The sequence below is a fragment of the Ilyonectria robusta genome (assembly GCF_021365365.1).
Source record: "Ilyonectria robusta strain PMI_751 chromosome Unknown BGZ61scaffold_41, whole genome shotgun sequence".
In the NCBI taxonomy this organism is placed as follows: Eukaryota; Fungi; Ascomycota; class Sordariomycetes; order Hypocreales; family Nectriaceae; genus Ilyonectria; species Ilyonectria robusta.
The window spans coordinates 1-15,072 of record NW_025764475.1 but is presented as its reverse complement, the minus strand read 5'-3'; the positions used below and the strand labels follow the sequence as shown (position 1 = coordinate 15,072).

The 15,072-nt window shown below is 47.8% G+C and overlaps 4 protein-coding genes across 4 annotated transcripts; 1 reads left to right on the top strand and 3 right to left on the bottom strand.

Moving 5' to 3' along the window:
- Window positions 1-181: 181 nt before the first annotated feature.
- Window positions 182-1,339, bottom strand: BGZ61DRAFT_485843 (uncharacterized protein; the record flags this gene model as incomplete). Its single annotated transcript, XM_046249761.1, has 3 exons — window positions 182-316; window positions 357-463; window positions 928-1,339. The coding sequence occupies 3 exons, from the start codon at window positions 1,337-1,339 to the stop codon at window positions 182-184; spliced, it is 654 nt and encodes a 217-aa protein (XP_046095588.1).
- Window positions 1,340-9,111: 7,772 nt separating this feature from the next.
- BGZ61DRAFT_171921 (uncharacterized protein) lies at window positions 9,112-10,679 on the bottom strand. The gene is made up of 2 exons (XM_046237598.1): window positions 9,971-10,679; window positions 9,112-9,913 (listed from the first exon to the last, which is right to left on the bottom strand). Exons 1-2 carry the CDS (start codon window positions 10,387-10,389, stop codon window positions 9,247-9,249), a joined length of 1,086 nt encoding a protein of 361 aa, XP_046095587.1. The 5' UTR covers window positions 10,390-10,679; the 3' UTR covers window positions 9,112-9,246.
- Window positions 10,680-11,405: 726 nt separating this feature from the next.
- BGZ61DRAFT_566819 (uncharacterized protein) lies at window positions 11,406-13,271 on the bottom strand (the record flags this gene model as incomplete). Its single annotated transcript, XM_046255941.1, has 3 exons — window positions 11,406-12,874; window positions 12,924-13,088; window positions 13,136-13,271. 3 exons carry the CDS (start codon window positions 13,269-13,271, stop codon window positions 11,406-11,408), a joined length of 1,770 nt encoding a protein of 589 aa, XP_046095586.1.
- A 1,183-nt stretch (window positions 13,272-14,454) lies between these two features.
- Window positions 14,455-14,893, top strand: BGZ61DRAFT_485840 (uncharacterized protein; the record flags this gene model as incomplete). The annotated part of the gene is made up of 2 exons (XM_046249760.1): window positions 14,455-14,657; window positions 14,779-14,893. The coding sequence occupies 2 exons, from the start codon at window positions 14,455-14,457 to the stop codon at window positions 14,891-14,893; spliced, it is 318 nt and encodes a 105-aa protein (XP_046095585.1).
- Window positions 14,894-15,072: the final 179 nt, after the last annotated feature.

Below are 15,072 nucleotides of genomic sequence, written 5' to 3'. Positions count from 1 at the left end.
CCGCTCCTCGCTGCTCCCCACACGACAGATAACGAATATCCGGTTTTACGCCCGATGATCGCGGAATCGTGAAATCGAAGTTAGGTGGCCCCTAGGGCAATGTGGATGGCAGGACTGTGAACAAGCCATTGATGGCAAGTCTAAATGCATTCCATAGACCTAACGAGGTGAAGTTAGACATTCACAACCTTTGAACGATGTCATCGACACTTTCACGAGCCTCCATCATAAGTCGCTTGAAACTCCACAGGGTACTGCCGTACAACATCGCGACAGCTTTGGTATGTCTTCTATCCATCGCGGATTCACAAATGCTCTAATCTATGATCGCAAGTCGGTTTACGATCCCCACTTACCTCCTCCGTATCCTCTGGCAGCTTCAATTTGAAGCTGAAGGTCGATGTCTCATCTTCCATAATCTTCTCTGCTAAGTCTGTCACATCTAGAGATGGAAATGACAATCCTAGTAAGAGAAACTCGCAATGTCTTACTATCTAATAGAGGTCTAAAAGCCAGTCTTATAGATGATGATGAAGATGATGAAGAGGGCAGCTTCTAGATATCTCCGGAGCCGGGAGTCCGGTCCGGAAGACCCATACGCCGGTCTCAAGGTCCCGGGAGACCTGGAATCTGTAAGGGACAAAACCTGAATTTCGCAGGGATTGAAGGACAAAGAGTGGAGATACATTAGGGATCGAGAATCAGAAACATAACACCGCCAGGTTAATAGCGCTCCAATACAATGGTACTTGGAATAACGGTCGAGAGCTGTCATGCAAATGCCAATGCAATGTCCAACTGGATCATACGGCTGATATATGCCACAAACGTCAATAACTCTTGAGACGCATCTTGGAGTTGTGCTTGCGTTCTGTGTCCTGCAGCGGTTAGCCACCGAGCTGTTAAGTGGAAATACAGTAGACTCACCTTGTGATGCTTCTCTGCAATTTTCGCAGTCCTCGGAATACTCGCTGTCCTCAGTATCCTCAGAATCCGCGCTCTCATCAGAATCCTCGCTTTTATCAGAATCCCCGCTTTCATCAGAATCCCTACCGTCAGACTCCTCGCTGTCGTCAGAGCCCCTACTGTCACAATCCTCACTCTCCTTAAAATCCTCGCTCCTCAGGGCTGGACAGCATTCATACCAGAATGAGCGTGGTGCATACTGAGAATCTATCCGTAGCCGCTTCGGACATCCCTCTACGTCAGTCGTAGTCAAAGATTGCTTCCGGGGTCTTTTGAGAGTGATAACAGAACCCGAGTCAGTAATAACCTCTTGGGTTAAATTTATAACTGTGCAGTCGGGGAGGCGAGAAGTCGAAGGTCCAACAGCTGACATGGTGGCTTTAGGTTGAGGTGAAGTAAAGAGGCAAGTTCGCAGGACGCAATTAAGCGACTAAGCCCCCTTTTATAGTCTTTTACCTCCTCTCCTCCCGAGCATTCGGCTTATCTGAGGGCAAGTATTGGTACTCCTTGATCGCCGCAACTGCCTGCATGCAGCCTTAGTACGGCTTCCGAGGGTCTCCCCTCTCTATGACTAATAACCATTATCTCGTCGTTGGCTATGAGGCTACTCCTAACGTGATAACGGGTCGCTATGGCCCCAATACTTGGGATGTAGCCCTGCTCATTGGTTTCTCCGGGTGTTGCTCCGGAATGTAGATATCACAATGACGTGGCTGGGGATGGCTAGACCATGATTGCGCCTCAACTACCCTTTCAGAAGACCCTTTTCAAGGCCATAATTCTCCTCTGACCCAGCGATCATCGTACTCTAGGCTCAAGAGGGCTAGCAGTGCTTCACCACGTCTCGTCTCGGCTACACTTTCAGCAGGCCCTTTGGCATGCCAAAGTTCTACTCTAACATAATTATGACCGCATGCCGGGTTTCGAGAGACTGGGCAGGTGGATCTTCTTCGGCTCACAGACGGCAAGACAAACAGAGGTGATGGGGAATTAAGGCAGTCCCGTCCCCTTTCTGGTTGGTCTTCGATAACACTGAAGCTGCTTTAGCGCTGTAGCTCCAGTGGCCACAAGTCAGTCCCGGAGGAGATCAGGTTTTTAGGAGGGAAATGGAGGAAGGCGAGGAGAAAAAAAAGCACAATCACATGCTTCCCAAATTTTACATAAGAGAGTCGGAACTGTATCTTACAACAAGATGAGGCGGGATCAAAAAATGGATGTCTGCAGCGAGCTAAAACGTATCTACGCATTGTGTTAGATTGTTCATGCGCTCAATCAACTTCTAAACAGTTTAGCAAGCGGCTGGATGACGTGCCGACGCCAGAATTGGACAGTAGGACTCCATCCACATTTTGGTCATTCGATTCTTGCTACACACACACACACACACACACAATTTATTACGCCCGGTGGCTTACAACCAATAGGGCACTAGTTGCTATTGTACATATCCGTTTCCCAAGCTTTGTCATAATCTCGTAAAAGCCCATGCAGCATCCAATTTTTGCTAATGCATCTTCCTTTTCAATCTTTCTGCGGGTCCCGTGGGGTTTGTATTATTAGCAAGCGAACTTGAAGGCTATTCTCCAAGTGTTCAGAGTCCTATCTACGGCGGCTGAAGCGGTGCCTGCTGTCCATGGCACGAGGTGTTTGATGAATGTAGGGTAGGTTAGTAAGAAAGTAAGTGGGGTTTTGCAATCTGGTTTCAGCCCTGCGTGTTGTCGAGTCGCCCTGTGGCTATCGCAAATCGTATAGTTGCGCGGACTGCTTCCATATTTGGCGTCCATTTTGCGTTGTCTGACGGTGACTTTCCTCCTAGGAAGAACGAGATATTTCCTTTCTGTGTTTCGGTGCATTGCAACATTACGGCTCGGTGCGCTGTCCATTTTCTGCATCGGAAGAGAAAATGCTCGACCGTCTCTGTCGCTTGTCCACATGCGCATTGCTGTGATGCTACTGCTGTGATCCGAAAGAGGTATCCATTCAATCTAGCCATGCCTGTCCTGAGCTGCGCCAGCACGCTGGCTTCTCTCCATGATAAGCTATCGTATAGTTGTCGAGTGTGCTTACCTGGTAGTGCAGCATCAACTCTCTTCGAAAACTTTCCGACATTGTCTGGTAGGTGTTTGCTAGTACACTGGCTCAATCGAGCCACGTTAAGGGTCGTCGATCGCATTCTGGGAAACTTCAGAGCCGGGATGGCACCGTCTCGGGTTGCATCCCGCGCCTCTCTTTTAGCAGTCTTCAGGAGTTTGTGTTCAGCACTGGTGGGCATCCATATGGGATTCTTGCTACAGTAGCGACCGCTAAGCGTGTCGCGGTTTTCAAGTATTGAAAGAGTTTCCGCACGGACCACCTTTGTGGCGCATGTGGCTGGTACCGTGCGTAGCGACAGAGCAGTGCGTACATTTAGGGTGAGGGGCATAATGAGAGCCTGAATCGGCTCTGACGACACGCCAGGCAGCAAGACACCACCGTAACCCAATTAGGCCACGGCAGCCACGCATCCCAAGTTTCATACATAGTCACGTGCTATCGACATTATGTCATGCTGGCGGATTATGGCTAATTTTGGATGATTAGAATTAGCCTCCATATTAATTCTAGATTCTTGCCATCACTTTCCTGACTATAGCCTAGCTTCTGATCTACTCTACGAATGATTGTTTGAGATTGACTGCACAAGGACTTATAGAGCTTTGCAAAATCAAGTGCCACTTTCCTGCTGTGTTATTCTTGTTCTTCACGGACCTCTTGCAGGGCATGAACCTGGTAAATAGTATACAGCGACTCAGAAGTATGCAACGCGATCAGCTAAAATCAGGCAGTTATTATAAGTATGACACGTCAAGAGTCCAGCTGGGGTTGTCTAAAGTATCATGCTCTGTGCCTCAAATGTGAGGCATTACGACCTTTCTGCTCAAGCAGGTAAGGCTCCCACTGGAACGGCGCCCGGGCGCCGCGATAGCGTTTTTATGGGTCAATGCGTCTTCCATTGGCTAGGCACGTCAACGCGTTCAGCATTATGATTCAGGATCAAATAAGAATACAAGTGTCACAATTATGTCGATGATTAAAAAGGGAAATACTATCACGAATATTGCGCTGCTTGAACCTGCGTATCCTCTTCGGCCTGTTGCCAAATTTCCCTTACACCACGTCGGGTGGCTTCCTTATCGTTGTTTCCCATCCGACATGCCACCTGAGCGTCGATGCGTTTGATCTCTGCAAAGTCCCAATCAATATATGCCATCATCTCTTCCTTAGTCCAGTCTCTTATGGGTCCAGATGATCTACAGTGCTGGCCCATCTGCTTGTAGTCTAGACACCAAGTATATAGCTCTCTTTCATATCGTTGGGGTAGTCCCATCGCCTTTCGATAGAGTTGGTTTGTCTTGATGCTTCCAATGGGCTGTTTTTCGTACCAAGTATTCCTTGCTACAACATATCGTTGATATATAGACTCAGGCGCATAATATGGTAAGTTTTGTGCTGGTGGCTCTGGTGATGATACTGGTAATGGCGTAGAGGGCTCTGGTAGACTTTGCACCACTATAGTATCTTGAGTCTGACTGACAAACATCTCGTCGGCCTGGCTGATCGAGGGTTCTAGGGGTTCGTTGACCAAGTCATCTTGCGCTTGACTGAACAAGGTGTCTTCAGCTTCTTGAGACCAACCAGCCAGGGCCAGGGGTATAGCTGATGGACCAGCTAGATGTGGCATAGAAGATTCCAGTAGTGCCTCTTGCTGCAAAAGAGGACATGCTTTTGATCTCCTTGAATGACCAATAGCATGACACCTAGAGCATTTTGGTGCTCTAGGCTCAACTCTTTCAAATGCACTTGGCTCCCGCTGGGTGCTTGACTGTGCAATAGTCGATCTGTTCCGAATCCCAGACTCAACTCTACTCGGCTCAAGAATTGGTCGTGGCTGTGCTCCATTACGGACCAGGTGCCAGTGTTGGTGGAAGTCATCTATCTGAAGGCCTTGATGTTGGCCTTGTAATGACTTAATCTTGTGAACACAAGGCAGGCCATATGACCGAGTGAAGACCCCCGTACAGACTGAGGAAACAGGCGGATCAGTTTTCTCCAATAGCTTCCGCTGTTCTTCAACCTTTTTCATTGCCTCATGAGAGATCCAGCCGTGTAAAGCACTAAACAGGTCACTGCTTAAGTGCTCTTTTGGCTTTCGAGTATGCTGTCTCGCTTGCGTTGACTGCAGTTCTGATAGTTGGTTCTCTACTGCGTGTTTGATAGATCTCCATACATCGAAGAGATCAAACTTATTCGTTTTGAAATATGATTTCAGTAGCGCATGAATGCCTTCAACGCGTGAAGTAGCCGTATTACCGAAATGCATATACTGATCCACCCAGGCTTTGACGAGTTTTTCTTTGTATGGTTCAAGCCAGGTCTTCTTGATGTATGAAACTTCTTCAATATGACCTGGAAGATACTTCTTCTCAAAGTCTGCCACACGTTCATTAAAAACGGCTTCAGTGGGCGACTGCATAATAGAATGCCAAGAGTTGTAGAAATCTGCCCAGCCCTCCAGTTTAGATCCTTTTTTCGCAGATGCCTTTGCCGCAATGCCTGCAGCTAGATGCTCTTGCAATGTAAAAATTGGAAGGCAGTGAGCCAGAACCGCTTTATTTGCATGCCAAAGGCAAAGCAACGATTCTGCCGATGGAAAGACTATTGCCACTGCATTTATGCAGGCAAGGCAGCGATCCGTCAAGACCACAGATGGAAGCTTGGCATTGAAGGCTTCATAAAGAGATTGAAGTCGCTCTAAGGCCCAGATGTAATCTTCCTCTTGCTCGCCACTGAGAAATGCAAATGCTATACAAAAGGATCGCTGACAAGCATCAACCCCTACCATATCAAGAAGTGGCATCTGATATTTGTTGGTCTTGTATGTGCAATCAAGTAGTAAGAGGTCAGAGTAAGCCTGAAGATATTGACTAGAACCAGGATGGGCAAATAAAATTGCCGTAACCCGCTGATTCTCGCCAATCCGGACACGGCTCCAGAAACCCTCACGGTCCAGTTGGTTAATGAGAGCATGGATGGAGCTTTGGCCCTCATGCATATCATCTTTCACCTCGGCAATCCGATTGTAGATGTCCTTTCTAGTTGCTAAGGAATCTGGATTTTGCTGGCGTAAAAATGTTTGGATATCTCTCGGAGAGATACCGGCAGACACAAGTTCTGCTAGAGTTGCTTTGCCCGAAGCATCCAATTGGCGATGCACTGGATGAGCTGATGGATGGTGACTTGGAGGATGATTATGCTTTGAGAATTGCCCATCTGGCCGATGGTGTAAAGACCATGTGGCTTTATCTAGTGACTCCTTGGCTAAGATTGAGAACGAGCAGCCCGTGCCTCGAGTTGTTGTCTTGCGCTTGGCTTCCTTTTCTCCTGGAGCCTTAGGCTTCCAAGATTTGTCGCATGCATAAGTAACGATTTTCCGGCCGCTAGTCTTTGTGGTTGACTTTCGTGTAATGAACGCGTAGCCTCGTGTGACAGCCCAAGTATTAATTGCTGTAACCAGCTCATCGCGAGATTGGTATTCAGCTTCTGGAGGAAGACAATCGTGGGGAAAAGACACAGCTTCAAGAAGAGCAGAAGGAGTAGAAGCCATAAGAAACGGCTGAGAGGCACTCGTCGTGCCTGATTGCATTAAGAATGAAGGGGGGATAATTAATGAATTGTCACTAAAGAGATGCAAGGTGCTTGACCACGTTGAACGTGTTGAACGCGTTGAACGCGTTGACGTGCCTAGCCAATGGAAGACGCATTGACCCATAAAAACGCTATCGCGGCGCCCGGGCGCCGATTCTATTGCGGCGCCTGGGCGCCGTTCCAGTGGGAGCCAGCAGGTAAGCGACGATGACTCAGCAGCATTTAGATATGACGAGAAGGTTCGACAATCGGAGTCGAGAAAATGATAAATTTCTTTAATCCCCTACGACCCCTGAAGAACAAAGGTAGAAAAATTATATGAAGATTATAGTACTGTATGTAGTATGTTACAATGCAATAACAAAGCTGGACGTTGATAATACTTGTACATAACCAAAGGGATAATGAACATATGTTATTAATCACTGAGATTTAACTAGTCTACCAGCCAGAGATCAACAAATCTTATAAAAATCACTCTCCCTGAGTTACAGCCAATGATAACAGACAATCCAGATACCTTTGAGCATCTGGGACGAAATGACGCTGGTAACCAAAGCAGTCTCTTTTTCTGCCACATAATCCAACACCTATCTTCACTAATCCCAATGCCGGAGAGGCAGTTGGTAAAAGGTATAGTGATGTTTTCAGGTGATAAAACAGGACTGTTAATAGAGATAACGCCAGCATCAGTTAAGAGGCCTGAACTCTTAGGGTCAAATTGCAGTTGAGAGGAGGAAATGCCAGCTACTTCTTGGATGCATGTGCAATCATCAATGCGCCAGAGCCGGATCGTCTTATCGTGAGAGGCTGAGGCCACGAGGGTCGAGTCGGGCGAGAAGGCTACTGACGATACCCAGTGCGTATGGCCCTTGAGCTCTTGGATGCATGCGCCATCATCAGTGCGCCAGAGCCGGATCGTCTTATCGTCAGAGGCTGAGGCCACGAGGGTCGAGTCGTGCGAGAAGGCTACTGACGATACCGGGCCCGTATGGCCCTTGAGCTCTTGAATGCATGTGCCATCATCAGTGCGCCAGAGCCGGATCGTCTTATCGTCAGAGGCTGAGGCCACGAGGGTCGAGTCGTGCGAGAAGGCTACTGACGATACCGGGCCCGTATGGCCCTTGAGCTCTTGAATGCATGTGCCATCATCAGTGCGCCAGAGCCGGATCGTCTTATCAGAAGAGGCTGAGGCCACGAGGGTTGAGTCGTGCAAGAAGGCGACTGACGATACTGGGTCCGTATGGCCCTTGAGCTCTTGGATACATGTGCCATCATCAATGCGCCAGAGCCGGATCGTCGCATCGTCAGAGGCAGAGGCCACGAGGGTTGAGTCATGCGAGAAGGCGACTGACGATACCCGGTCCGTATGGCCTTCAAGGATCTGTTGACATTGGTCCCAATTGTCTTCTGGTTCTGGTGCACAAGATATCCACTTTGGAATCTGATGATCTTGAAAAAACGCGTTTCGTACAGCACTAGTCTTTGGCGTAAAGGCAAGAACTGAGGAGTAGATCTGAAGAGGCACAGAGTCAATTGTTGAAATGTTGGTGAGGATGAATCGCTGCGCGTCTTGGAGAAAGTCCACTAGCTTTCCACTCCCTTCGAACTGAAATATCATTAGTATAGCCAGTCCTCTGCTTCCTGATACCCACTTACCTTGTGAACTGCTTGTAAGTCCTTAATAATAGTAAGGCTTTCTGATGCTCTTCTAAGTAGGCTTAATACTTCTAGCCAGTAAAGAAAATGTTGTAATAAGAAGTTGTAGACCGGTCCATTGTCATCAACACACATATCGGCTTATTGTATATGATAAACCCAGTAAAGACAAGCGTATTGCACCTCGGGAAGGATATGTAAACTGATGTCTTGAGGGCTGATAGATGCACGGTCTGTTCCTGGCTGTACGAGCATGCATATATCCGTTTCCAGGCATTTGTTCATAACATCAAGGCAGTGTACCGCCAATTGATTATGAACCTGTTTCTCATCTACCCAGAACAGATGCTCAGCACGCTTCCTAGGGTCCACCAGGAAGTCGCGGAAGGAGAGATGTAACATCCTGACAGGAGATTGCTCTGATGGAGGGATGCTCAGGACCGAATGAAGCAGGTCCAGTTGGTCATCGATCATCTCTTTCTGTATGTTGAGAAGTCGTCCGAGGGCAGATATAGGGAGGGGGTTCCCTAGAACCACAATAGAGCCAACGATATGTCGAAACCGCTCAATGAGATTGTCCCGTTGCCAGTTCTCCAAGCCATCAGTCAGCCTGTTGAGAACAGGTAGATATGTAGCGCTGAGTTGTGATATCTGGTTTTCTCTTTGAAGTTGTAAAATTTCCCTTAATTGCTGATTGGGATTACCAAATCTGCGATTGGAAAGAAAACGGCAGACTGTGGTAGCAAAAATAAAAAGAGGAATAGCCATTTTCACCAGACGTTGAACATTTTCTTCTCCAGGCCAGTCGAGTGGTAGGTGTCAATCTTTAGACACAGATGAGTTGTACTCGGTCTTGATTTTTACAAGCTCATAGTCGAAAAACGCAGAGATATCATGCTCAATAATACCAGATGGTATTTCATGAAGTACAAGATCTTAATATGTGCCCTTCACAGCGTGAAAGCCAAGTCGAATTGGCAGCTCTGGCCTGCTCGTGACGAAGATCCTTAGTTTTGGAAACTGCAGATCTTTCGTGCAAGAGAAAAGATTAATAAGAAGTTTGACATCCTCATCCCGGTCGCATTCGTCAAGGGCATCAACAATAACCACTAAGGGAACTGATGATCGAGCGTCTTGAGCAGTGTTTCCCAGCGGCTGCATAATAAGCCTCTTAAACTGCTCTCGTACTGCCTTTCCAGCAATGTTAGGATCAGCATCGATAGCAGCCTTGATATGTGGAGTGATAGCGGCTTCTCTCTCGGCCAACTGGGCTGCGAGTGTTGTGAAGAACTTTGCTAAGCTTCCTCGGTCAGCCTCTCCTCTCTTGAAGAAGAAGCTGGCACCAAGACGACCTGAGCTTTCAAAAGACCGAGCAACCGTACGGGATATCGTAGACTTTCCCGTGCCAGCCATGCCGTTAAGCCAAAAAATAGCCTTGGCATTAGGGTCCTTGGCCCATTCTTGTATTTGTCGGAGGATGTCGACCCGGGTATTTTGCAGGCAGGTTGGATCGTGTTCCTCAGCACGAGAGTCGTAGCTTGCCCCTTTGGCGACAGGGAGTCGGTCGAGAGCGGTTCTCTGGTCGATGTCAAGAATAATCGCGCTGAACTCTTATCTCATTAGCCTAGTGCATCACAGGCTGGAGGGTATTAGGACTGACGTCTGGTCAACTTGCAGGGCTGAAGAGATGGCCTCAGTGCACTGCCTGAGGCCATGGATAAGTGTTTCAACCTCCTTGCTTTGAAACGGCCATTTCATAGCATATAAGCCTGCCTTTCTCCCGGACTTAGTTGTCTGTCCAGAGGCAAGCAGTTCGTCCAGCCGTCGAAGTTGGGCTTCGCTGTTTCCCGTTGCGACAAAGAGTGCCCTGGAACCCTTGAGCCTTGCACCCTGCGGACCATTTAGTAAATCGTCAGCATTCTTCAATGCTAAATGCAGGTGGGTTGCTTCTTGGGACAGTCGCGCTTTGTCGTCTTTAGCGTGTTTGACGTCCTGGGCATATTGCACACAATGCCTAATCACATTGGCGGACAACTCAACGACTGCGATGACGTTGGCCGCAACACTGAGTACCTCCATCGTGGTCAGGCAATGAATTCACGTGCTTCTGCGCTCATGAGTTATTGTAAAAGATCTTTGATCACCTTGACTGTTGAAAGTAAATGAGGGGTTAGCGAGGCTGTGCGATGGCTGCCTGTGTGATCTCTATTCTAATTGGGTCAGGATCATGTACCACCTCACACGGTATTGTGAGCTGCTTAACATCCACATCACACAAGATCCCAAGGCAAGAGAGTGATGGGGGACGTAGATTCCACATTTCAAGCGGGACGGCCCGTCCCTAGTGCTGCGCAATCCGTTTCTACCGCTCTCATCTATGTCGTCGCCAGTCTCGGCTAGTACTTGGATGGAGACGGCTGTCCAGGAATGAGCGGAGGAACAATTTTCCAGGCAAGCGAGCCAACCAGCTAAGCTAACCACTCACCGATCCTTGAGTGGAGACTCACGTGCCAACAGTGTGGACACGTGTCCTACCAGCTGGGCAGAGCGCAGCGACAAGCAGTCTTTATCAAGCAAAGTCCAAAACTGGAGGGGCAAAAATGTTAGTGTCCACCTGACAGGAGTACGTCGCAGTACATTTGGATTCGCACTGTACAAGCCACAATTTGCCAATGTGGTCCGTGCGGAAACTCTTTCAATACTTGAAAACCGCGACACGCTTAGCGGTTGCTACTGTAGCTGGTACCTATGGACCTGTGGACATGAGTGCAGGTCCTGATATGTCTGAGCCTAACGGGCTATTAGGTGCTAGCGCCTTGCTATCTCTTTTAGTCCAATTCCGTTCCTTGGGCCCAGTGCCCCACCTATAATACGGTGACACCATTACGGTAGACACAATACGGTGAGAGCCTTACGTGTGATCACTCACACAAACGGTGGCAGAATTCTGCCGGCAGAAAAAAGTACCCACCAAGAACTGCCACATATTCACACAAGCCGTAGCAGAATTCTGCCAGGCAGAAAAAGCATACAAAGGGTTGGTGGATGGATGCCTTGTACATAGTTAATACCTGAATAAGTTGCCTATTGCTATACTACCTCTTAACCCTCTTCCCCTTAGGATTTTTAATCTCCCAGTGTTGTTTGCAGCCACTGCCGGTTCTATTACCCAAGCGGGTAGCTATGTCTGACCAAGACCGCCCCTCCTTCACCCATGTATTGAGGTTCTCATTATCCTCAGGTGTCCATTTCGTACCCTTAGTTCGTTGAGGTCGTTGGGGTCGTTGAGGTTGTTGAGATCCCCGGGGTCGTCGAGATGTCTTCCTATCCACAGTTTGTTTGCTAGCTATATAATCCGAGTTGACACTCATACTCTCGCTGTCACTGCTGCCATCAGAACCGCTTGAAGTGGTTCCTTCATCTTCCAGTATGGGGTTGGTAATCGATGACTCAATCGATTTGTCATATGAATGAGTTTGCTGCCCTGCTCTGTAAAGACCTTTCAGGCTCATACTGGGTTCGTAGGGGAGCCTCTGGGTATCATAGTTGCGGATGTGAACAAGAAGAATCTCCAGCATCAAGCGCGATTCTACATCCGACAATTGGGCACGTTTCGACGCCACAGTTTCTATAGTATGACTTAGCTGCAGGAGACATTCACTGTATGATCCTTTTAGCTTATCTCCCCCGGTATCAGTGTGTAACTGAGATCTTGAGCGAGAGCTGTCTTCCATAGGTTTCATGGAGGAAAAAGAGGTAGCTGGCTCTTTTCGTGTGTTGCCATTTCTGCGTTCAGAACCCAGGTGAACCCGACTTTGTGAGTGAAGACTCCTACCAGGGGGAACTTCGTTAAGAGGGCTGGTTTGGCACTGTTTATTTGTGCTGCGGTGAGTGTCGGTACTTTGAATTTGCTTATGAGGTGTATTTTCTGAGAGATTGGCTGTGCCTGGGCGTTGTCTCTTTGGCCAGTTCGCATCCACCTCCATAGACCTTTCCGGTGAGGACGATGGCTCGGATTCAACTGTTGCTGAACCCAATACTGAGCCCGTAGTCTTGTCGTCGGGTGTTATTTCCAAGCCTTGCAGTCTTGACTGTTTAGTTGAGTCGCTGGGGGACTCGCCACTGAGGGGCTCGCCACTGAGGGACTCGCAACTGAGGGACTCGCCACTGGGGGACTCGCCACTGGGGCTGAGCTCGAATATTCCGAGCTTTTCGCTCACCCTGCCGCATTCTGGGATATCGTCAGGATCCTCTTTTGCATCATAACTACCAGAGGATAGCTGATGTATCGACTCAAGTAGTCCAAGACCATCTCTATGGGAGTCTTGCAGTGCTTTCAAACCCTCAACAGTCATCTTTTCAAGAAGGATTTGAGTATAGTCATCTGTGCGGATTTCCGTGGGGGCGATGATACTGATTCCAAGAAGGCTAGCTTTAGCTAGAGCACATGGCACAGCCAAGTCATCTGTGCTTAACACGGGCGTATCTTGAGAAGAATCCAAGATAATATGTTCAATATCCTCGCTAGATCTGCTTTTCTTGTCTGTGTTGGAGGCTATAATGCCTATTATAAGTTAGGGCTAGTCCTTTCTTACTTAAGTTCTTCTACTTACCTGTCTGATTGACTTCTATATCTGTACTGCTTGTTGATCCAGGAGGTGTAATTAACAATCTCTCAGAGCCAGGGGCAGAGATAGATTTTATGAGATCATCATACTCCGACCCTGAAACTATGTCACGAAGTGTTGGCACCCTTTTTGAAGACGGGGCATCTAGATCTACTTAACATCAGTTATCTATTAATTTAGAAAGATAGAGGTCTTACCTTTGCCACGGCATTGATTGTGCTTTTTACTTGGCGGTTCCGTATGATTCGGTCCTTGTTTTCGCTTTGGTTTGGGCTTATTTGCGTTAGCCTTTACCATTGCTGGGTCATATGGCTTGATTCTTAAGAGATCCATTGCATCCATCAAGCATAAAAGAGGAGAGAGAAGATGACTGTAGAGCAATCTGTTGCTTGATCCGGCCTGAAGGCAAGTTATATACCCGCTGACTTTAGAATACTGTCGAGCTCAGCCTAGAGTATTATTGGGGCCTGCACATCTGCCTCACTGGTTCCACACCCTCTGAAACCCCCCCGGTAACTATATTTAATTGTATGGAGCATAGACTCATGATTCGTGGACCAATTACTTTACCTCAACGTCACTAAATCTGCATTGATAATGCCAGGGTGATCCATGTCCTCAGCGCCCAGCTACCTTGTTATCTCGTATTACAATGCTCTATGCGGTTGACCCGGCGGTTGTATGCGTCGTAATGGTTCCGGTAATCTCCGTCCATCCGTGCTACAATACTAACTGAAAAAGCTAATTTTATATCATCATGCAGGTGTAACTAAGTTAGATGAGGAAGGTCTGCAAACATGTGCTCAGCTCTTAAAGGGGGCCGTAAATTTCAGTTGAGGCTGCACAGTATATTGGTTTAGAGGCAGATTAGCTCCACCATCGTATGGCTTACAGCTGACGTGGCGAAGATGGAGACTCATAAAGTACCGTATTACGTATTGACGGAGGTAAACTGCACAGCAGATTCGCTTGGCGCAGCTTATCTCGGCGAATCCAGTAAGAGGGGGCCGTAGATTTCAGTTGAGGCTGTACAGAGGATTAGCTTGCAGATAGATCAGCTCCACTGTCGTTTGGCTTATAGCTGACGTGGCGTAGATAGAGACTCACAAAGTACCTTATTACGTATTCATAGAGACAAACTGCATAAAGACAGTAAACCTGGTAAGGGGCTGTATTCGACACAGTTTGTCTTGTCGAATCCCGTAATCAGTGACTTCAAGAGCCTCTGAAACAACTAATGCTGTAAAGAGTAGACTACGCTACAGTCAAAGGACATTAGGCTTGATTTTAAGGCAAGAGCTGTAATCTGAATTACTAGAAATGGATATTAGACTGCCTAAAGAGGTAATAAAGTTACAAGTGATATAACTGCACTGGGGGTTGCTAGGCGCTGAATATCGTAGGTGTTGCTGAGTACTGGCTGCTGAGTGTGTGTGCTGTGCATTAAGCGTATTAGGTATTGAAATTACTAGAATTGGACATTAGATTGCCTAAAAAGGTAACTGCTAAGTGCTAAATGCTGGGTGCTGGGTGCTGGGTGCTGGGTGCTGGGTGCTGGGTGCTGGGTGCTGGGTGCTGGGTGCTGGGTGCTGGGTGCTGGGTGCTGGGTGCTGGGTGCTGGGTGCTGGGTGCTGGGTGCTGGGTGCTGGGTGCTGGGTGCTGGGTGCTGGGTGCTGGGTGCTGGGTGCTGCGCGCTGGGCTGGGTGCTGAGTGCGCTGGGTGTGTATGCAGCTGTAGAACTTGTATAACACGCCACGTGTCTGAAGAATCAAAATTACTAGAACAGGATATGGAGTTGCCTAAAGAGGTAATAAAGACACAAGTGCTATAAGTGTGTTAGGTGTTGCTCGGGATTACTGGGTGCTGGGGATTTCTGGGTGCTGGGGATTTCTGGGTGCTGGGGCTTACTGGGTGCTGGGGATTACTGGGTGCGGGGTGTTATGTGCTGCGCATAATGAGGTGGTAAAGCGGCAAGTAAATCCGGGTAAAAGAATTTCCAGATAAGGTAATTTTTAAAAGTGGGGGGAAAACCTGCAATTTCTAGATGAGGAAATGCCATCTTAAATATTACTAATATTAATACTACTACTAAATCTACTATCTTATATAATTAATACTATCTTTTTGCTATTAA

Coding starts and splice junctions, on each gene's coding strand:
- BGZ61DRAFT_171921 (XM_046237598.1), bottom strand. CDS start 10,389: ATGGAGGTACTCAGTGTTGCGGCCAACGTCATCGCAGTCGTTGAGTTG. Junction 9,914..9,970: donor GCCCTGCAAGTTGACCAGAC/GTCAGTCCTAAT, acceptor ATAAGAGTTCAG/CGCGATTATTCTTGACATCG.